Below are 23,950 nucleotides of genomic sequence, written 5' to 3'. Positions count from 1 at the left end.
GTCAAGGCCATCATCATTTGTTTGGGACAGAACTGCCCCTATCCCATGTTCAGAGGCATCAGTCTGCACAATGAACTGCTTGGAGTAATCTGGAGCTTTGAGAACTGGTGCTGTGCACATATCTTGTTTCAGGGTGTCAAAGGCCTGTTGGCATTCTACAGTCCAGTTTACCTTCTTGGGCATTTTCTTGGAGGTAAGTTCTGTGAGGGGTGTCACTATTGATCCATATCCCTTCACAAACTTCCTATAGTACCCAGTCAAGCCAAGGAATGCCCTGACTTGAGTCTGGGATTTTGGAGCTGCCCAGTCCAGAATAGTCTGGATCTTGGGTTGGAGTGTCTGAACTTGGCCTCCACCTACAAGGTGTCCCAAGTAAACCACAGTTCCCTGTCCTATCTGACATTTGGATGCCTTGATAGAGAGGTCTGCTGCTTGCAGGGCCTTCAAAACCTTCTTCAGGTGGACCAGGTTATCCTGCCAGCTGGAGCTAAAGACAGCAATATCGTCAAGATAAGTTGCACTAAAGGACTCCAAGCCAGCAAGGACTTGATTCACCAACCTTTGGAAGGTGGCAGGGGCGTTCTTTAAGCCAAAGGGCATCACAGTAAACTGATAGTGCCCATCAGGTGTGGAGAATGCTGTCTTTTCTTTTGCCCCTGGTGCCATTTTTATTTGCCGGTACCCTGCTGTCAAGTCAAAGGTACTTAAGTATTTGGCAGCACCCAATTTATCAATTACCTCATCTGCCCTTGGAATGGGATGGGCATCTGTCTTGGTGACAGAATTAAGTCCTCTGTAGTCAACACAAACCCTCATCTCTCTCTTGCCATCTTTTGTGTGAGTTTTGGGGACTAAGACCACTGGGCTAGCCCAGGTGCTGTCAGAGTGCTCAATGACTCCCAATTCCAGCATCTTGTGGACTTCCACTTTGATGCTTTCCTTAACTTGGTCAGACTGTCCAAAAATGTTGTTCTTGACAGGCATGCTGTCTCCTGTGTCCACATCATGGGTACACAGGTGTGTCTGACCAGGGGTTAGGAAAAAGAGCTCAGCAAATCGTTGTAGGACTTATTACAATCAGCTTGCTGTTGGCCAGAGAGGGTGTCTGAGTAGATCACTCCATCTACTGAGCCATCTTTAGGGTCAGTGGAGAGGAGATCAGGGAGAGGTTCACTCTCAGCTTCCTGGTCCTCATCTGTAACCATTAACATGTTTACATCTGCCCTGTCATGAAAGAGTTTGAGGCGGTTCACATGGATCACCCTTTTGGGGGTCCTGCTAGTGCCTAGGTCTACCAGGTAGGTGACCTGACTCTCTCTCTCTCTCTAGTACTGGGTAAGGGCCCCTCCATCTGTCCTGAAGTGCCCTGGGAGCCACAGGCTCCAGAACCCAGACTTTCTGCCCTGGCTGAAACTCAACCATAGCAGCCTTTTGGTCATGCCACATCTTCTGGAGTTGTTGGCTGGCCTCAAGTTTTTTACTTGCCTTTTCCATGTACTCTGCCATCCTGGAACGTAGGCCTAGTACATAGTCCACTATATCTTGCTTAGGCTAATGAAGAGGTCTCTCCCAGCCTTCTTTCACAAGAGCTAGTGGTCCCCTTACAGGATGGCCAAACAGAAGTTCAAAGAGGGAAAACCCTACTCCCTTCTGAGGCACCTCTCTGTAGGTGAAAAGCAGACATGGCAAGAGGACATCCCATCTCCTTTTGAGCTTTTCTGGGAGCCCCATGATCATGCCCTTCAATGTCTTGTTAAACCTTTCAACAAGACCATTGGTTTGTGAAGGGTATGGTGTGGTGAATTTGTAAGTCACCCCACACTCATTCCACATATTTTTAAGGTATGCTGACATGAAGTTGGTACCTCTGTCAGAAACCACCTCCTTACGAAATCCCACTCTGGTAAAGATACCAATGAGTGCTTTGGCTACTGCAGGGGCAGTGGTGTACCTAAGGGGAATTGCTTCAGGGTACATAATAGCATGCTCCACTACTACTAGGATATACTGATTCCCTGAGGCTGTGGGAGGTTCAAGTGGACCCACTATGTCCACTCCCATTCTTTCAAAGGGGACCCCCACCACTGGAAGTGGAATGAGGGGGGCCTTTGGATGGCCACCTGTCTTACCACTGGCTTGACAGGTGGCACAGGAGGCACAAAACTCCTTGACTTTCTGGGACATGTTGGGCGAATAGAAATGGTTGACTAACCTCTCCCAAGTCTTGGTTTGTCCCAAATGCCCAGCAAGTGGAATATCATGGGCCAAGGTCAGGATGAACTCTCTAAACTCCTGAGGCACTACCACTCTCCTAGTGGCACCAGGTTTGGGATCTCTTGCCTCAGTGTAAAGGAGTCAATTTTCCCAATAGACCCTGTGTGTTCCACTGACTTTTCCTTTTGTTTCCTCAGCAGCTTGCTGCCTAAGGCCTTCAAGAGAGGGACAGGTTTCTTGCCCCTTACACAGCTGTTCCCTTGTGGGTTCCCCTGGGCCTAAGAGTTCAACCTGATAAGGTTCCAACTCCATGGGCTCAGTTCCCTCAAAGGGCAGAACTTCTTCCTGGGAAGAGAGGTTCTTTTTCTTTTGCTGTGTTGAAGCTGGTTCCCCAGTCTTCTTTTCTTTTGGAGGGTTGGGCCATTCTTCCAGGCTTCAACACATCTTTTTCACCCTGAGCCTTGCACTGTGCCCTTGTCTTGACACACACCAGTTCAGGGATACCCAGCATGGCTGCATGGGTTTTTAGTTCTACCTCAGCCCATGCTGAGGACTCCAGATCATTTCCAAGCAAACAGTCTACTGGGATAGCAGAGGAGACTACAACCTGTTTCAGGCCAGTGACCCCTCCCCATTCTAAAGTTACCATAGCCATGGGATGTACTTTAGTCTGATTGTCAGCGTTGGTGACTGGATAAGTTTGTCCAGTCAGGTATTGTCCTGGGGAAACCAGTTTGTCTGGCACCATTGTGACACTGGCACCTGTATCCCTCAGGGCTTCTACACTAGTCCCATTAATTAAGAGCTGCTGCCTGTATATTTGCATATTAGGGGGCCAGGCAGCTAGTGTGGCTAAGTCCACCCCACTCTCAGAAACTAATGTAGCTTCAGTGTAAACCCTGATTTGCTCTGGGCACACTGTTGATCCCACCTGGAGACTGGCTATTCCAGTGCTAACTGGAGTAGTAGTAGAAGTGGAACCTTTCTTGGGACAGGCCTTGTCTCCAGTTTGGGGTCCCTTCTGATTACAGCTACGACACCAGGCCTTTTTGGGATCAAAGTTTTTACCCTTGTACCCAAATGTGGATTGTGAAGAGGCTTTGGACCCTCCCTCCTGAGCAGGTTTTTGGGGCCCTGTAGAAGACTCTTTACTTTTACCCTTGGATGTCTCAATACTCTTCCCCTGGGGAATCTTTGTGACCCCTTTCTTTTGGTCACCCCCTGTGGAAGTCTTGGTCACCCTAGTCTTGACCCAATGGTCTGTCTTCTTTCCCAATTCTTGGGGAGAAATTGGACCTAGGTCTACCAGATGCTGATGCAGTTTATCAAGGAAACAATTACTTAAAAGGTGTTCTTTCATAAACAGATTGTACAGCCCATCATAATCATTTACACCACTGCCATTAATCCAACCATCCAGTGTTTTGACTGAGAAGTCAACAAAATCAACCCAGGTCTGGCTCAAGGATTTTTGAGCCCCCCTGAACCTAATCCTGTACTCCTCAGTTGAGAATCCAAAGCCCTCAATCAGGGTAGCCTTCATGAGGTCATAGGATTCTGCATCTTTTCCAGAGAGTGTGAGGAGTCTATCCCTACCCTTTCCAGTGAACATTTCCCACAGGAGAGCACCCCAGTGAGATTTGTTTACTTTTCTGGTTGCACAAGCCCTCTCAAAAGCTGTGAACCATTTGGTGATATCATCACCATCTTCATATTTTGTTACAATCCCTTTGGGGATTTTTAGCATGTCAGTATTCTCTGTGACCCTATTTAAGTTGCTGCCACCATTGATGGGAGCTAAACCCATCTCTTGTCTTTCCCTTTCTATGGCTAGGAGCTGTCTCTCCAAAGCCAATCTTTTGGCCATCCTGGCTAACAGGAGGTCATCTTCATTGAGGCTGCCCTCAATGCTTCCAGAGCTGTTGGACTCCCCTGTGGGAGAAGCAGAATCTCTGACTATCACTTGTGGAGTCAGGGTTGGAGGAACCCTGGTCTCCCTAACTAGGAGTGGAGGGGGGAAATTGTCCTCCACTTCACTAGCTTCATCCTCTGTAAGGGTATCTTCAGAGGGGTTGTCTCTAGCAAACTCTGCCAAGAGCTCCTGGAGCTGTACTTTGGTAGGGTTTGATCCAGTTTTTATCTTTTTGATTTTGCAGAGAGTCCTTAACTCTGACATCCTAAGATGTAGATAAGGGGTGAGGTTGAGCCCCACCACCATCTCTTCTGCAGTAGACATTATTTCTCTAAAAGTTGGGATACTTTTTAAGAATCTAAAACTATCTCTAGAACTTAATCCAAACTTTTACAAAACTTTTAAACTCTAAAAGAAATGCTAACAGGGACTAACACAAGGCCCTAGCAGTACTTTTAAAAATTTAGAAAAATAGCTCAAATTTAAAAAATCTGTTACTAATTTTGGGAATTTAGTCGTGTGATCAGGTACTGGCTGAGTAGTCCAGCAAATGCAAAGTCTTAGACCCCACCGCTGATCCACCAATGTAGGAAGTTGGCTCTGTATATACTATTTCAAAGTAAGAAATAGTGTGCACAGAGTCCAAGGGTTCCCCTTAAAGGTAAGATAGTGGCAAAAATAGATAATACTACTGCTCTATTTTGTGGTAGTGTGGTCAAGCAGTAGGCTTATCAGAGGGTAGTGTTAAGCATTTGTTGTACACACACGGGCAATAAATGAGGAACACACACTCAAAGGCGTACTCCAGGCCAATAGATTTTTATATTGAAAAATATATTTTCTTAGTTTATTTAAAGAACCACAGGTTCAAGATTTACAAGTAATACTTTAAATGTAAGGTACTTCACTTAGATACTTTAGGAACTTTAAAAAAAACCAATATCATATACAGTCTTTGTAAAAATGGCAATAAGCTATTTTCAAAGTGGACACTGCAAAAATCAACAGTTCCTGGGGGAGGTAAGTAAAGGTTAAGTTTGCAGGTAAGTAAAAAACTTACAAGTCTCAAAGTTGGGGCAAGGTAGCCCACCGTTGGGGGTTCAGGGCAACCCCAAAGTTACCACACCAGCAGCTCAGGGCCGGTTAGATGCAAAGATCAAAGAGGTGCCCAAAACACATGGGCTTCAATGGAGAACTGGGGTGCCCCGGTTCCAGTCTGCCAGCAGGTAAGTACCCGCGTCCTCTGGGGCAGACCAGGGGGGTTTTGTAGGGCACGAGGGGGGACACAAGCAGGCACAGAAAGTACACCCACAGGGGCAGCCGGGTGCAGTGTGCAAACAGGCGTTGGGTTTTAGATAGGAAGTAATGGAGGGACCCGGGGGTCACTTCAATTATGCAGGCAGGCCCAGGGGGGATCCTCGGGGTAGCCACCACCTGGGCTAGGCAGAGGGTCGCCTGGGGGTCGCTCCTGCACTGGAGTTCGGTTCCTTCAGGTCCTGGGGGCTGAGGGTGCAGGGTGGGTTCCAGGCATCGGGTCCCTAGTTACAGGCAGTCGCGGTCAGGGGGAGCCTCTGGATTTCCTCTGCAGGCGTTGCTGTGGGGGCTCAAGGGGGTCGTCTCTGGCTACTCACGGGCTCGCAGTTGCCGGGGGAGTCCTCCCTGAGGTGTTGGTTTTCCGCAGGTTGAGCCCGGGGTGACCGGTGCAGAGTGGAAAGTCTCACGCTTCCGGCGGGAAACGTGAAGTCTTTGAAGTTGTTTCTTTGTTGCAAGAAAGTTGCAGTTTGTTGAACAGGGCCACTGTTCTCAGGAGCTTCTTGGTCCTTTCGATGCAGGGCAGTCCTCTGAGGCTTCAGAGGTCGCTGGTCCCTGTTGGATGCGTCGCTGTTGCAGTTTTCGTCAAAGTAGGGAGACAGGCCGGTGGGGCTGGGGCCAAATCAGTTGTCGTCTCCGTCTTCACTGCAGGGCTTCAGGTCAGCAGTCCTTCTTCTTCTTTAGGTTGCAGGAATCTATCTTCCTCAGTTCTGGGAGCCCCTATATACTGAATGTAGGGGTATGTTTAGGTCTGGGAGGGCAGTAGCCAATGGCTACTGTCCTTGAGGGTGGCTACACCCTCTTTGTGCCTCCTCCCTGTGTGGAGGGGGGCACATCCCTAATCCTATTGGGGGAATCCGCCTTCTACAAGATGGAGGATTTCTAAAAGTAAGAGTCACCTCAGCTCAGGACACCTTAGGGGCTGTCCTGACTGGGGGGTGACTCCTCCTTGTTTTCCTCATTATCTCCTCCAGCCTTGCCGCCAAAAGTGGGGGCAGTGGCCGGTGGGGCTGGCATCTCCACTAGCTGGGATGCCCTGTGGTGCAGTAACAAAGGGGGTGAGCCTTTGAGGCTCACCGCCAGGTGTTACAGTTCCTGCATCGGGAGGTGAGAAGCACCTCCACCCAGTACAGGCTTTGTTCCTGGCCAGAGTGACAAAGACACTCTCCCCATGTGGCCAGCAACATGTCTGGTGTGTGGCAGGCTGGCAGAAACTAGTCAGCCCACACTGGAAGTCAAATGCTACTAGTGGGCCTGCAGCACTGGTTGTAACATCGACATAAGTAGCTCTGTATTCATGTCTCGGACCTGCCACTACAGTGTCTGTATGTGCAGTTTTTAACTGTAAATTCGACTTAAACCTTCCCTTTTCTTACATGTAAGGCACCCCTAAGGTAGGCCCTAGGTAGCCCCAAGGGCAGGGTGCAGTGTATGGTTAAGGTAGGACATATAATAATATGTTTTATATGTCCTGGCAGTGAAATATTGCTAAATTCGTTTTTCACTGTTGCAAGGCCTGCCCCTCTCATAGCTTAACATGGGGACTTCCTTTAAATATGGTTAAAGTGTAGATTCCCTTTGGGAGCGGATGGACATGTGGAGTTTGGGGTCTCTGAGCTCACAATTTGAAAATACATTTTTGAGTAAAGTTGATTTTAAGATTGTGTGTTTGAAAAGGCCACTTTTAGAAAGGGAGCATTTTCTTGCTTATACCATTTCTGTGACTCTGCCTGTTTGTGGATTCTCTGTCTGGGTCAGTTTGACAGTTGGGCTGGTTGCACCCCTCACTAGACAGTGACACAAAGGGAGCTGGGGTGTAGTCTGCATTTCCCGATGAACCATCTGTGCTAGGAGGGAAGGGAGGAGTGGTCACTCACACCTGAAAGGGCTGTGCCTGCCCTCACACAATGCAGTCTCCAACCCCCTGGTGAGTGTCTGGGGCCTGTCCTGGGCAAGGCAGGATTTCACATTCAAGAGGGACTTTGCTTTGAAGTAGGCCTACTTCAAAGGAGAAATTGGGTATAAGGACACCCAAAACCACAGAATTTAGAACACTTCTGGAAACCAAGAGGAACCTCTGCCTGGAGAAGAGCTGAAGGGCTGAGGAAGAAGAGCTCCCCTGCCTGTGACTGTGCTTTGTGGAGCTATCCTGCAGTTGCTGCTTCTGCCAGAGTAAGCGGGCAAAGACTGGACTTTGTGTGCCTTCCATCTCGTTAAAATCTCAAAGGGCTTGATATAGAGCTTGCCTTCTGTAGTTTGAAGTCTCAGGGACAGCAAAGACTTCTCTCTGCCATCACCTGGAGTCTCTGGAGAGACTCCTACTCTGCCAAGTGGTGCCCATCCAGTTCCTGGGACCCTGAAAGGAGAAGCTGGCAGCCTAAGAGGAAGAAATCCATGCACAGAACGCCATGTGGGGGAAAAGATCGACGTGACTCCGATCTGCGGCTGGAAAATTGACACACCGCCGGCTTCGCGGCAGAAAATCAACGCTGGCCTGCAACGCAACTGGAAGATCGACGCTTGGAGCTGGGGAAATGACGCACAGCATCCCTGACGGAGGCTGGTGAGATCACAACCCGCACTGCGTGGTTTTTGGATCATCGTGTAGCTGGATTTCCGACGCAAGCACCGCTGGGCATGTAAAAACAACGCAAGGCCTGCCCGGACCCGAGAGTGCTGACCGGATTGACGCATCGCTCTCCTGCGGAGAGAAGAAACGAGGCGCCCCGACCCAACAAAAGGAGAAACAACGCATAGTCTCGCTCATGAGTGAAATCGATGCATTGCAAGCCCTTTTTGACGCACACTCGCCAGTGCGGGCTTATTTTTGACGCACGCAAGGTACATTTTCACGCTAACAGTGTTAGTGTGTGTTTAAAACTACATGAAGATTCTCTTCGCTTTTTAATTGATAACTTGACTTGTGTATTGTGGATTTTTGTTGTTTTGGTCTTGTTTTGTTTAGATAAATAGTCTCTATTTTTCTAAACTTGTGTTGTGTCATTTTGTAGTGTTTTCATTATGTTACTGTGTGTTTGGTACAAATACTTTACACCTAGCACTCTGAAGTTAAGCCTGCTGCTCGTGCCATGCTACCATGGGGGTAAGCAGGGGTTAGCTGAGGGTGATTCTCTTTTACCCTGCCTAGAGTGAGGGTCCTTGCTTGGACAGGGGATAACCTGACTGCCAACCAAAGACCCCATTTCTAACACTACTTAGCACTACTTTGTGTCAAGGGCGTCTTCGATGGATGACACATGTGCATTCTCATGCAACAACACAGAGGTTTCAACACAAATCCCTATCTACTAACAACTGTAGGCAGGGATTTCAACCAAAATCGTATGCCTCCACAAGGCCACAGAGAAGAAATATTTTTAATTTCTATATATAATTCAAACTTTGCATGTGTGCTGTAGTGCATATCACGAATACAAACTGGAAAAATATTAAAGCATAGTTTTATATTGGAGGGCTCCCCTTCCAGTACAAAACATATGGTCAACAGAATGCATACACCTAAGGGTATGTGTATTTGCACATGGCAGCCTAAAGTGAGCCACTTCTGAGAAAAAGAAAAACAGTGCCATTTCTTGGTAGATATGGCACTGTTTTTAACTTTAAATTGGAGAGAAGGCAGAGCTACAACTTTTATTGCTGTGTGGCACTGGGTCACATTTTAGTAATTTTTCCCCATAATAAAGAGATGCATACATAGGCCCTCATTACGAGGGTTGTGGTGGCGGTCAAACCGCCGCCAATGCTGCGGTCCGACTGCCACATTATGACCGGGGCAGTTGGGCTGCGATCCAGCACTGCCAGTTTTCCTACACAGGACGGTCTGGTGGTGCTGGCGGTCCTAATCCGCCAGAGCAGTGCTGCAAGCAGCGCCACTCTGGTGATTACAACCCACTCTCTGCCAGCGGTTTCATGATGCAACGGCTGGCAATGGCAGGGTGCAGAGCACCCCAGGGGGGCTCCTGCACTGCCCATGCACTTGGCATGGTTCTGGTGCACCCTACGCACTACAGCATTGCCGCCGGCTCGATTACGAGCCAGCGACAATGCTGTAGGACATTTCCCACTCGTCCAGCGGGCGAACCAGACACAGTGGGAAACTCGTAATGGGGCCGTCGTGGAGGCGGCTGCACTGGCAGCAACCTACTCGTCGGGACTTTGGCAGACAGGCTTTTCCATCCGCTGAAGTCGTAATAACCCCCATAGTCACTGTTTAAAGTGATCAATCCGTCAAAACCATTTTAGAGATATATACATTCATTTATTAATGACATCAGTACAATACAAGCACATTTACTGTAGACACAAACACACAGACATACACATACTGTCCCTCCCAACAACTCTTTCATAAACCCACAGGAAATAAACACAAATACCAGTAAAAGGTACAACATATGCCAACAAGAAGCACCATTTTTTGGTAAATTTCAGGCAAAACAGGGAAAGTGGTGCACCTTCCTTCCAATGCTGGTGATGTTTTTGTAAATTCAACTCTCAAAAAGCTGGTTTGTGATCCTATAAAGAAACTAATGTCACAAATCACACTGAGGCTTCAGCTTTTGTGTGAATTTTCTAACACATCTCTTTGCAGGTCTTCAAACTAATCCATTCACTCATGTGTATTAATACATACACCTGTACAGACAGACATACTTGCTGCTTATTATTATTATATTATATATTTAGGACCATGCTTCCATAGGAAAGGTGTTTTTTGACTTGCCTATCTCTTTGGCACTGTTTCACAAATCTTCACAAAGTTTTTCCAAAAAAAGTGTTGCTGTGATTCTTGTTGCGCATGGAAAGTTCGGGGTGATCCATCAAGTAGGGGCAGAGAAAAAGGGGGATCAAAAAACGTTTTGTTTCCCAAGTTAATTCCCATAGGACCTTTAGACATGTCTACAGCCGGAGCCACTGGACTGAATTACACCAAATTTGGCAGAAAGCTAGCTTTCGGTACGCAGATTACGCTTTCGCTTATCTGTTCAGTAGTTTTTGAGAAATTTAGGGAAATTCTAATTTATATATCTCTGGCCGCGAAGTATTTGTGAACAAAGACGAGCTTGTAAAGGGAAATGCACAGCTCTGATTGGCTGCCAACACTTCACACCAGGAAGTGTTGACAGCTATCTTGTGACTCGAGTCCCAGGAAAAAATTTAAAAACAAATAAAAGGGGTCAGGGTGGAGTAACCCTGACCCCTTAGTTCTGGTGGGAAGGTCCAAAAGGAACCCTCCCAGAGCAAAACAGCATTTTTAAAAAGAAATTTGCCACAAATTTGTGATATTCTGACTCATGCGCTTGTTTTTTGATAGGCCTCCTGGTGGGCCAGGTCCTGGGGGCATTGCTAATTTTATGTGGGGGGGCCTCTCAGCCCCCCCCCCCAAAAGCCCCAGGGACCACCACCTACCCGAGGCTTTCAAGCTAATATATGAAAGGGAGGCCGCAGCCCACCCCACGCCCCAGGGACCACCACCTCCCTGGGGCTTCCTTTTAAATATATGTGGCGGCCCTTGATCCCTGCACACCACCTCCCACCACCTGGGGCAAAGCGTAAAAATAGTGAAGGGGGTCAGTTTGAGACCCCCATTAGCTCCAGGGACCACCACCTCCCCAGGGCTTTCTTAACGTTGGAGTGGGGCCTCATGGAGCATCAAATGGCCCTGGGGACTCCCACTTCCCGGGGCCGGTTCCTGCTATGTCCCGAGGTGCCAACCCCTGGACATAGCTGTTTGCTGTGGCTTGGCTGCAGCTCTGCAGCCAAACCCCAGCAAACACTCCGCTGTTTGACAGCAGGACCTATAAAGTAGAAAACACAGATGAAAGGCTTCAGAAAGAAGGGAGCTGCTGTTAAAGGACTCCCTATAACCACTCAACCTTGCGCCGCACACGGCCTCCGCTCATGCATGTTGGGGTTGGCCACAAGGCCCTGCAGCCAGCACACCCAACCACCCAACCCCACACTGTGCAAGGCCTTTGGCCTTGCGCAGCAGGTGTTGGCCACAGGTTTGTGTGGCCCCCCTCGCCCTGCCATTTTTGGCCTTGGGACCCTATCCCCAGGGCTCGTTGTAAGGAGGGGAGGATGCTGTGTGGCCCCATCCCTGGGCCGATCTTGGCCCCAGGGATCCCATCCCCTGGGGCCTGACCTTCTGAAAAAAAATGTATTGGGAGGAAGGTAGGCCACGCGGCCCCCCTCCCCTGATGTATTTCTGCCCCAGGGACCCCAGGGCCCGGTGTTATATATTTTTTATTGTGGAAGGGCTGTTTGACCCCAACCCCCTTCCAGGGCTGATCTCAGCCCCGGGGACCCGCTCCCCATTTGTTTTTGGGGGGGTGGGGGGGATGTGGCCCCGTGGTCCCCTCCACAGGCTGATCTCGACTCTGGGGATCCCATCTCCTGGGGCCTGGCCATGTCACCTGGGTGCCCTTCAGGGCACCCAGTCATCACTGTTGGGGACCGTGGGGGAGCCTGAAGGTCCCCATGATCCCAGCTGGCTCCCCGCCTCTGGCAGGAGCCAGCATTGCTGTCACAGAGAAGGAGCTGCTAACAAGATGGGCAGAGGCCCCTGGGAGCATCTGACTGGTCAGGTCAGGTAGATAATGTAAGTAATCCCCTCTGATAGGTGGTAACCTTGCAAAGTGACCAAGCCCCTTTTTGGGCTATTTAGGGACTCCCTTGCGGGTGAGTCCCTGTATTTGGCATGCAAGACTCCACCAGGACTCCTCTGTAATGACCTCTTCTGCTCCTGGCCACCGAAACAGCTGCTGGACTTCCCAGGTACCGAACAAGACTGCGACACCGAAACGACCTCTCCTTGCAACATTGTTTTTGTGGCTCCTGTTCCTGTCAGCAACTTGCAATATTTCTACAGCTGTGCATCCTCTGGGGTCAGCAAGACCTCAGCTGCACCAGCTGCACCAAAGAAGCACAAAGGAATCTCCCTGGGAGTGAAGGAGTCACTCCCCTGCATCTGCAGGCACCTAAGGCAATGACGTCCGGCTGCTGGGATCTGCTGTCCTCTGGACCTGCAAAGAATCTCCAACATAGGTGGTGGTTCTGAGGGGTCCTTTGAGTCCTCTCTGTCTTCTGTCCAACTTGGGAGATGGTGAGCCCTTGCCTCTTCCTCCAAGACAGAATCCCTGTGCAACGCGACTGTTGCAGCAACCAAGGCTTGTTGACTCCTCTACTAGGGATCTTCAGGCTCCAAGTAGCCCCACCCCCAGCACTCTACTTCTGCAAGGACTCCTCTCTGCTGCTCTAGAGACATGGGACTCCTCCTCAGTTGAGTTGCCTGGGCCTTACTGCGACTTACTGTGCCTGCTGCCAATGGGTTGCTCATGGGGGCTCCATTTGCTCTTTCTGGCTCTCCTGTCTTCTGCGGGTCAGCCAGGACTCCCCTTCAAAGGTCGAGTCCCCAGGACCTTGCTGGTCCTCTTCAGCTCTGCAAATGTCCAACAGCTCCACTGGCATTTGCTTGTACTTGTTGGTGGTCCTCCGGACCACTGACCCATCTGCAATCAGGTGAACATCGAGGGACAGCTCCTAGGTGACTTCAGAGACTCATCTGCAGCTCCTGGACTCCACAGCTGGACTTCATCCACCATCGACCCTGATCTTCACCCACACAAGGGTGGGCATTGCCTCCTGCCCCACCTGGACACCCCTGCATGTGCTGGACTCTGTCTGCTTCGTTTGTAGGTCCTCTTCTTCCAGAATCCACCATTGGGTTCCACAGGCTTGGTCCTGCTTTTGCAATATTCCATTTACGAGTTCCCATGTTAGCCTATGGGACGACCAGGTAACTTACCTCTGCTCTTCTGGTCGCTGGGTGTCTTCTAGATACTTACCTCTAGGGGCTTGACACTCTCCCAGCCCTTGGCTCACTACTCCATATCCTCTGGTGGGGAACCCATTCTTGCATTCCACTTTTGTAGTCTAGTTTGGTGTTTCTTTAATAAAGTACCTTTATTTTTGCAACACTCTGCGGTTCCTTTCATGTGTGATAAGTTATTGTGTGACTACTGTGGTATTGCAAGTGCTTCACACTCCTCCTAGAAAAGTCTTGGCTACTCACCACAGCTACCACTAGAGAGCTCTGGCTACTTAGACACTGTAACACTATCTAATAAGGGTTGGCTGGATGCAGTACTAGGTGTAATACCATAAGTGTCCACTGCACACTGGGCCAGCCTACTGCACCTCCTCTCCCAGGCAAGATAGACATTCCAGGGTGAGGAGCTTCAAATGCCTTGCCACCTTTGAAATGTGACCCAGGCCTCACCAAATGGTAGAGGAAGCAGGCCCACGGTTCCTGGCCCCACTTTTGGCAACAGGACTGGTGGGAAAATTAGTTAAATTAGGAGGAGTGCCCACTTCATGCCTGTCCCATCCTTAAGGTGGACGAGCTGAACTGGACACTACTTTTTAAATTCCTCCATCTTGTGTGGAAGGAATTAGGCCAGTAGAGTTAGGGCTTTGCCCACTTCCTAAAGGAAGTGGTCATAAGAAGGGTATACTCACCCTAAAGGTGAGTAGCCCTTTGGCTACCACCTGACACCCCCTGTAACTCCCCTAAATTCAGTATTTAGGTGGCACCCCTGAACCCTATAACTAAGATTCTTCTTGACCTAAGAAGAGCCGGACACCACAGAAGTCACACCAGCAGAGAAGACTGAAGACTCCAACTGACTTGACCCCAGCCATACCAGCCTGTCTGCAGCCCTCGAAGAACCTGCACGCAAAAGACGACTTGTCCTGCAGCCCAGCAACCTCCAAAGCCTTGAGAGGACTGGCTGCCTTCAATAAAGACCAAAAACTCCCCTGGACAGGAGACCTGTCCAAAAAAAACCAACCCCAAAGAAGAAGAAGTCTGCCTGAGGAACCGCACAACTGCCTCTGGAACCACCTCTGCACCCGACGCCTACAGCCCAAGTCCAAATGGCCCACTGGTCCTGTGAAAGTTTCCCAGTGCTTCTGGGCTTGAGTCCACCATGGGCTATCCCTTGCCAGACTCCACAGTGACGCCTGCAGCCTTATTCTGAAGACTCCCCTTGACTGCGACCTGCCCGGTAAGCTGTTTCCGACACCAAAAGACACCCCTTTACCCGGAGCCCCTGGGCCTTGGGGAGCTGAACTGCTGTTGTCCTTATGACCCCTGGCATCTCTACTTACCTGGGCAGCTGTGGGCTGTCTGCGCCTGTCCAAATGGTCGAGCCTCAAGAGCCTGAGCCTGTTTCTGAAACTGACCTCCTCTGTTGGATAACATTGGGTGCCGGACATTGTGTTGGGATTCTGAACCCGGCTGCCCCGGTGCTGCTGAGTGTTTAAGTTTGGTGCTTCCTTGTGGGCACCCTTCTGCTTACCTCAACTCCAGGAGATCAACCCCGGACCCCACTTTACTCACCTGTGAGCAGCTCTTCATCTGTTACCCCGTGACTTCATTGGTTAACATTGGGGGTCCGACACTGTGTTGGCACTCTGCACCATGCACCCTGCCACCAGTGTGCCACTGAGGGTGTAAGTTTGGTGCTGCCTTGTGGCCCTCCCAGTGCTTACCTCAACACCTGACACCCCTTTTACTTACCTTAACTTAATTCACCCCCAGTATCCATTGGTTAACATTGGGCACCCAACTCCCAAATTTGACCTCTGCACCCAGTTGCCCCTGTGCCACTGTGGGTGCAGTCTTGGTGACAATTTGAACTTTGCCCAGTATTGACCTAAAACCCTGAAGACTGGATTTGTAAGTCATGTACTTACCTGCAAAACTGCAATCTTGTTTTCCTCCTATAGGGTAATATTGAAGACTCTGAAAGTTGCACTGTGTAGATTTTTTAAACTGAAAGGTATTTTTATTTTATAAACTTCTTACCTTGTAACAAAGTTCTTTGGTTCAAAGCATATATAAAAGCAACTGTTATTTTTCTAAATTGGTCTCGGATTTATTCTTTGAGTGTGTGTCTGATTTATTGCCTCTGTGACTACAACAAATGCTTAACGTGACCCCTTGATAAGCCTAACTGCTCACCCACACTATCACAAAAAGAGAACTAGACCTATCTACTTCTGCCTCTGCAAGCTTCTGGGGATCCACCGGACTCTCTGCATAGTGTACTTCACTTTAGAGAACTATATAGAGAACCAGCTTCTTACGCTTACCCTGGCTAGAGGGACCCTACTTGGGCAGAATGTAAACTGCTGCCAACTAGAGACCCCATTCACATATATATATATATATACATACATACATACACTCACCTGGCCGTCGCCATACACGCCATGGACTGCTAATCACTCCACATATTAAATCACTAATGACATCTTTTATAACATCTTTAATAACATAATTGATAATATCAATGTAACATTTTCAGTAAAATTATTGATGAGGTAACTGCGCATGGCAGGGGCGCGAGTTATAATTACTTGAGCTAATCATAACTGTAACTGCTGAATTTTTATGGTTTTGTGCAAGTAAAATGTGAACCTAACTACAACACTCCTGTAACCTTTGGTTTTTGAAGTGAATGTATATATATATATAGAGAGAGATATATATATGTGTATATATTACCTAGTGGTGATCGCCAATGGGTAGTTATAGTTAGGACCTTTTTTTCCATATATGGAGATTTTTTTTTTTGGGCCTATAACTCTGGTGCAGTTTGATGAATATTCACAACATTTTCGAAACATGCTTTGGTCAGTTCGGCTGCTGTCTTGAAAGTTTCGGGGTGATCTGTCAAGCAGGGGTCGAGAAAAAGGGGGGGTTCCAAAACACTTTTTCCCCGTCAATGGGATTTTTCACATTTTTAAACACGACTACAGTCGAAACCACTGAATGGACAACTCCATACAGGTGTAAAATGGAGATATTTCCATGCGAGTTTATAAAAAGATCTTTATCTTCAAGATTTGGTATGCTTGTGTCTGCACCTTACAGTAGGCAAGAATTAATCATGAATAGAAAGTTGCTTAACACTGTATTCACAGAATCTAAAACATTACAAGATCACACAACTGCTGGCGTCTCCCTGAACACCCAGTCACAAAGTTCTGACCGTGCATAAGCCTTACGAGTGAAATCCCTCCATGGGACTCTGGACAGACACCGCTGCACATTATGATACGCATAGGGGAGTGGTCTTCCACTTCCTCACCGGTGCAGCTTGTGCCGACTCCCATGGCAGGCACCACAGTGCATTCGGGCAGATAAAGGAGTCGGCAACCAATGTCCACGATTACTTGCAGACAAGCAGGAAGAAGTATGCAGGCTGGTGGCAATGAGCAGCTCTGAGAAACACGTACTTCCTGCAGCAACATTCACCTTAGGCTTGTGTGAAGTGATCTTAAAGGGGCTGGACTATCTACAATAACAGGAATACCCACACAAATCAGGTTATAAGCTCCCATTACAGGGAAGGAAATCCCAGAGAACAGAACAATGGCGTGCAAGGACACGCCCACTGAAAAAAGGGTTTTATCCCCACTCCTATATTTAAGGAGTCCAACAATGGAGGCTGATGAAGCGTGATAGTGGATAGCGTAGTGTAGACACTCATTTTGTCTTTGGTAACAGGTGCAATGCGGGAGTTTTAGACCAGAACAATTGTGTAACCCTGGGGGGCTGGGGGTGGGGTGAGTTTAGATGCAGGAATACAGGGAGACTACTGGACAGTGTAGTGACGGCATCCAGTTCTTCTTTGCAAGACAAAGCGGAACCAGACCGTTTTAAAATGGGACCCTTTTCTTTCAGTTTAACCTGACTCCATTAGGGTTAGGAAACAACGATTACTCACACCAGAAAAAACATGAAGTACTTTTCAGAAGCTGGTTGCATGTTAAATAAAACGAATATTTGCTACATATTAGAAAGACATGTCTGAACGCCATCCTTCGAAGGGGTTCCCACACCCACTCTCAGTGTGAGATTCCTCCCTCCATTTTCGCACAGAGAGATAACTGTTTTCAACATTGACTCGCTGACGAAGGTGTTTCTTTCCCACGCCTTACAAATAGGCAGCCTCAGCAATGCCGGCTCTCCGGGCCTGCCTGGAGGTGTACAGTAAAATCTGTCCATGCAGGTGCATGTATTAAGATATCAGTACCTCCCTAAGTATATTACTACTTTGTTAAGCACTACCTTACAGCTTTCTAATCATTTTGCACCATATAAAAAAATGTTGACCTTCCCTTGCATGATCTCAAGCTCTGGGTGGACGATTGGAGTGTTGGATGGTCGGACAAGTAGGACATTCAGTGGATGTTTAATTCCTAAATAAACTGTTCGTGGAGCTCAGTCCTTTGCTACAAGGTGTAGGTGGTGATCCTGTCTGGAGAAATGCCTCATTTAAAAAGCTTGTCTTGAAGGCTCTATTGAAGGACGACAGGCTGGTTTGCCTCGAGATTCAAGCGAGCAATACTCTGGCCTATCTGTGCTTCTGGAGATTCAATCTTGTTTGGCTGATCAACTTTGTGTTGCACAGATTGCAGTAGTTGTAATAAGAGGCACTGTGGCAAGTGAAGAATCAGAACTATGAGTAAGTAGGTCACCTCTGTGGTATGGGTGGGAGAGGTCCAGGGTTTGTACTGTGTTTCCTAAGTTGAGTTCAGGAAAGCAAAGTTTGATATCCTGCAACTTGTTGCCTGGGATTTCTTGGTGCTTTTAACGAGAGGTTGCGGTCAGTGATGAACCCAAGATATTTAGCATTTGCGAAGCGTTGGGGAATGACTCTCATTTGGTTTTGTTGGATGCCGCTTCCAATGGGTGCCTAATGTTCATGGAACAATGAGTATGAGAAATTAATAAGTTGATGGATGTCCTGGACTTTCATACAGATTCATATATTCTCAACACACTGCAGGTGCATTTTGTTAATGGCTGACAAGCATGACTTTGAGAAGCTCCATGCAGACACTGATGATAAAGGGACAGAGGAATGATGCTAGAGGGTTCTCCTGTTAATGGCTGAGAACGGAGCTGCCTAACAGGATGAACTGATACCAGTGAAAGAGACAGAAAGTGAATGGCTGACGTTCCATCCCTCAGAATCTTAAATGTGTTACTAGGATAATGATCTGAGATTAGAGATTGAAAGTGTCAAAGTCAGCCGAGAAGTCTAGCAGGACTGACAGTGGTTGTCCTTGTCAATTAAGACAAGGGCATTGTCCATGACCTCAATGCTTATCTTTGTGCTACAGTGTGTCCTGAAGGCAGATTGATAGTGGTGCAGGAGATGTTGGGTGTTGATTTTCTTTAATTTGATGATTAGCATATTTGTGATTAGTCAGTAAATGACAAAATCTGCAGGCGTGTTCTGAGTCCATCGGAGAAGATGTCTTTTATGACAGAGATAATGACTTTGTTGAAGAGAGGTGTAAGGAATATTTTTGTAAGTAAGTTTATGATGGGAAAGGCAGAATGCCTTATTTCGACCCATTGTTTGTAAGGCCTGCAAGGATCTTAGTGAGTTTCATCTCTGAGGATGAGTTAAAGGTGGTCCACCGGAGACTGTTGTAAAATGGGAAGAACAGTGGTGGTCTGTTTAGTCTTGTGATGTCTGGACTTAATTGTCTTGTCTGTGCAGAACTGGTTTAGATCCTTGCACTTGATGATTGAGTGAGATATGGATGGGTCTGTTAGAGGACCAATACCGTGCTAAAGAATTTTGAAAAGGGCTTTGCTTTTGTTGAAAGCTTCCAGTGAGGTTGACATGTAGTAGGTTGCTTTGGCTGAGCTAGTGACATTTCTGTAAGCAGGTTGAAGAGCTTATAGTTCTGGTAGTTGTCTTGTGAATTTGATTTAGTGACATTATCTCTTGACAGACAGACAAATCCTTTATTGTTTTAGTCCCAAATTTGAGACAACAACATTATAAAAATAAACACCCCACCTTTCGAAAGGCAAGAAGCCATATCTTGTTTCATACTAAGTATTCGGCTTATATTTTTAAGAAATAATTTAATTTCCAACACGGATGCAAATGTTCTTGATTTAGTGGAAAAAGGTCCTAGAAATACGATCTTGCCTTTGCTCAATAAAAATCTCTCTCCAGAGTAACCTCCTTTGATAGTTGACATCCGACTGAATCAACCGCCAGAGGTCCCAATGTAGGACTGCAACCAGATCCATCACAAAAATACGTACAGACCTAGGGCCTCATTTACCAAATCGCAATTTATTTTGACTCTCCGGTGGCGCAGTGTGCCAGTCTATATTTACAAGGCCACACAAAGCTACCTTGCATGGCTTTTCATGGCTTTGTAAATATGGACCCGTGAAAGGGGAGCTCCATGGGGTGTTCCCAAGCAACACCCATGGAACTCAAAGAAATCTGATGCATTCCCAGATTTACAAGTCTGGGAATGTGTCGGATTCCTACGCCACCTCAGGGAGGGCGTAAGCATGACGCAACAAGCAGAAATGTCTTTATTTCTCCCCATTTTTTCCTCTTTCTGCAGTAAACATAGAAAAAGGAAAACACCTCTTGTGATTATTTTTGTGTAGGAAGGCCTTCCTTCCTGCACAAAAACAATCATCCCCAAAACGCAGACATCCTTGCACCATGGTGCAAGTGTGCCTGCGTTGGCACTAGGCAGCAATTTGTCCGCAAGCACAGGGGGAGAGGACAAAAATATGCTGTATCTTGTAGATACCGCGCATATCTATCCTTTCCCGGTGCCGCCCTGCGCCACGGGCCTCACAAACTAGTCCCCTAGTTCCAAATGGAGAACAGTTGTGGAGGCTCAGGTATTCAAACTACATAATCGTCAAAAACGTTTCCCTGAGTAGAATCCACAAAGGACCAACTGTTGACATGCATGACCTCTATTACATATAATAGACATGGAGAGATTTTTAAAAATACAACTGAATTAAAAAGAAAAAGTCTCTACGACCGGGGGCATTATAAAATGTTCTTATCCCATTTGCATGGCTCATTTCTTTAGTGGATAAATGCGATGTGTGGTTCCTTTCGAATAGATTAGAGCTACAAATTCTCCCTAACTATACATATGACCTAACCACCTCTAGTTTTTCGATCCCCAAGTGCCACATGTACTTTGTTTTCTTTAATTGATACTTACCTTTAAAAACTATAACTTTAGTTCTAGAAATGTTTATTTTTAAAATGTGGTTTTCTACGAAAGTTCTAAAAAGGTCCATTTTCTCTTGCTTTGGGCTAATTTCTTTGCTATTGAGTACCTCTTTGGTGTACCAGATTGTGGAGGACTTCAGTTTTGTGGAGAGTTGCTTCAAGTGCATCCAAGTTGGCTTTCAGGGTGTAGATGAGTGAGTCACAGAGATTGCTGAGACTGTGCATGGGTCAGGTCATTTGCGTCAAGTTTGTGAGGTCTTGTCTGAGAGTGTTAATTTGAAAGTCTTTGTAGGAGCTGAAAACAGTGACTAGCATGGACATAAGGTGTGAGTGAAATTTAAACCACAGCCATAAAGTCTGAAAATGATGGTCCTTGGCAGAGAGGTTACTGAAATCTAAATACCATTGTTTTCTATGGTATTTAGATGTTGGCAGACGGGATATTCATCACCGTTGCAACGGAGTAATCCCTCCGGCGATATCTAAACCAGGCCCTATATCTTTTGCAAAGGCTTGGGAAGTTTCACAACTTCACTTGAGGAGAACATTAAGCTGACTGGCCATCCAAAGGAACATTTGGATCATACTTACCTAATGGACATGATACCTGGACTGAAGTTATTGTCATTAGTGAGGGTAGGTTCAGTGACATGCTGGTTGATAGTCTATATGTAGGCTTATGGGTTTGGAGGTGCATGTACTTTGGTGAGTGTGGGATGATGCACACAACAGTTGCTTATCTATGGCATGAGATTCAGGAGTTCCAGCACTTGTCATTTTCAGGCCATATTTATCCCCCCTACCTTCTTATCAGGCACCTTAATAGGACATTTTGGTATGTCTGAAGTTAAGGGATTGTGGTTGGTGATAAGCGTAGGGGATGGTAGATCACTTCACGTAATTCAGTCCAGACTATCTTCAGAGTTGCTGTTGGTCCACTAATTTCCTGACAGGCTTTCTTTGCAGTTTTGATGTGTTGATGTGGCTGGTGTCTAAAGAGGCCACTCCATGCAAGTGTATGGACAAATCTGTACATGCAGGCACATAAGAAGTCATCACTGCATGAGAGTAAAATACTTACTGCATGGGACATAAAACAGACATAGCCAAACAGATGTATAACACACCTTCTCCAATGGGTGTAAAAGCAGACCTGTGCAATCAGATAAATGATGAGACTTGTTCCTTGGGATGTACAAATCTATAGGGTCATATAAATGGATGTAGTCCTGTAGAAGCTTAAAAAGGGATTAAGTGGAATTAGGGATTCATTTAGAGGAAGATGAAAACAGGATGTGTCAAACATTGCTGGATGTGCTTTATACCCTTCTCTCAGTTTCTCGCCTCATTTAGAGGTCGTTTTGAGGTCAGAGATGTGTTTTTCCCAACAAGGGAGCCCCTGCCAGCTTGGCTGTCGAGAAGACCTTTGTGGTCAGCTAAATGCAGGGTAGATGGCTGTGTTAGCCACTCGCACAGGTGCCCAATATGTCCAACACTCTCAAAACTTCTGGTGGTCCTTGACAGATCAATGCGCTGAGAGAAAAAGGCCAGCGCATTGGGTACATCAGTTATGTCATTTCTAAGGAAAACCTCTTTTTTAGGGGCGTATCTAGTAATGGCACATCATCATGTCACTATTTACTGGTTGGCTTGGAATCATATTTTCCCAGATGCCGCTAGTGCCGTGGATGTGAGAGCTACTTCAGGAGAAAAATGTGTGCATGAACGGTGGGCAACATATTTAGTGAGACAGCTGCTATAGGTGTTCACCAGAGAGCTGTCATCTCAGGTGTATATGATGCAGTCAACCTTGCAGGTGTATACACAGGCCTGTCTCTGCAGGTGTATACTTCAGACCTGTCTTTGCAGTCCTGCACAGGCGGTTTATCCCTGCAGGTGTATTTCATTTGTGACCTGACCCTGAAGGTGTTTACCAGATATCTGACCTTGCTCGTGTATACCACAGGCATGTCCCTGCAGTATCATACAGTGCACCTATCCTAGTTCATGTATGCTACAGATCGTGTAGATGTGTACTGTAGACTGTATACAAATGACACCAAAGATCTACCCCTTAAGGTGTATACTATATATCACCTGCCACTGCAGGTTTTGATTGTAAAGTTGTTCTTGCAGGTGTTTACAATACTCCCGACCCTTCTGGATAACAGATCGGTCACTCAAGATATTTACTTTTGATCAGGCCCCATAAGTATTTACAGAAGGCATCTACTAGTAATAGTTTACGGAAGACCTTCACCCACCAAGTGCACAAAGTAAATCTATCCCTGCAGGTGTTGACTGTGTACCTGTCCCTGCAGTTGTTTACATGAGTACTATCCCCACCTGTTTCAGCAGATGCTAACTAGCCCATGTTTATCATTGACCTGCCCCCTTAGACCTGACCCTATAGGTAAGTATTGAAAATCCGACCCTGTAGGTGTTTACAAATTACCTGTTCCTTCAGATGATTACTGAAAACTTTCCCCTAAGATAGATGCTTATAAAAGAGCTCTCTTTCAGTTGTTTACATAATATTTGCCCCAGTAGGTATTTACCAAAAACTTGCCCTGTAGGTGTATACAATAGACCTCTCCTGACAGGCATTTCTTAGAGGCATGTGGTGCAGGTGTTTTTGGCAGTCCTGCCCGTGCAGGTGTTTAAGAGAGACTTGTCTCTGTAAGTGTTAGGTGTTTTCAATTTACCAACCCCAGCAGGTGCCTATCGGTGAACTGTGCCTGTGAGTGTTCACAAAAGGCCTGTCCCTGCAAGTGTTTCCTGGAAACCTGTCCTCTAGGTGTTTACATCAGACCTGTCCCTGCAGTTGATTAGAGAAGACCTCTCCTTGACGATTTTTACCAGCGTTGTCCTTTCTATATACCCACCAGGGACATTTCTCTGAAGCTCTTTACCGGGGGCAGACCATATATTCAGAATTACCGTTAAGTCGCCGCCGTCCAAAATGCTCACGATAAGTTGCTTGAGTTCACTGATGGCGGTGCGAAGGCTGCCTGCGGGGACATCTTTAGCCGAAGAGGTTTCTGATGATTCGTCCATAGAAGAGTCTGTGGACACGGCTGAGTCTGCGCTGTCATTGCCCCTCAGTTGGGAACATATTGATCGCACTTGGCAGTAGGCTTCCCAGAGTTGCAACTTCAGCTGGAAGGAAACACAAGTGACATATTAAGAAACTGCCTGACAGACACTCAACAGCCCCTTGAACAGGGCAAAACCAATGGGAGTTTCTTAGGGATGGCAACAACCACCAGTTGAGACCAAAGCTGGCAGAGATAACCAGAGATTGCAAGTACTGCTTACTGAAACCCACCTTGATGGTAACAACGGCTGGTAAATGTAATCAGTGAAGGCAATAATCACTGACTGAGACTGATGT

At 47.1% G+C, this 23,950-nt stretch overlaps 1 protein-coding gene across 1 annotated transcript in view; it reads right to left on the bottom strand.

The window, feature by feature from the left end:
* BICDL1 (BICD family like cargo adaptor 1) overlaps positions 1 to 23,950 on the bottom strand; it is a 330,965-nt gene that overhangs the window by 83,674 nt on the left and 223,341 nt on the right. The window contains exon 6 of the mRNA XM_069215035.1: positions 23,497 to 23,715. Within this exon, the coding sequence (XP_069071136.1) occupies positions 23,497 to 23,715 (219 nt within the window). The remainder of the gene's footprint in view (positions 1 to 23,496; positions 23,716 to 23,950) is intronic.

Source organism: Pleurodeles waltl, chromosome 11 (genome assembly GCF_031143425.1).
Source record: "Pleurodeles waltl isolate 20211129_DDA chromosome 11, aPleWal1.hap1.20221129, whole genome shotgun sequence".
NCBI lineage: Eukaryota > Metazoa > Chordata > Amphibia > Caudata > Salamandridae > Pleurodeles > Pleurodeles waltl.
The sequence above is the reverse complement of the archived record's forward strand: the minus strand, read 5'-3'. Positions and strand labels throughout refer to the sequence as shown.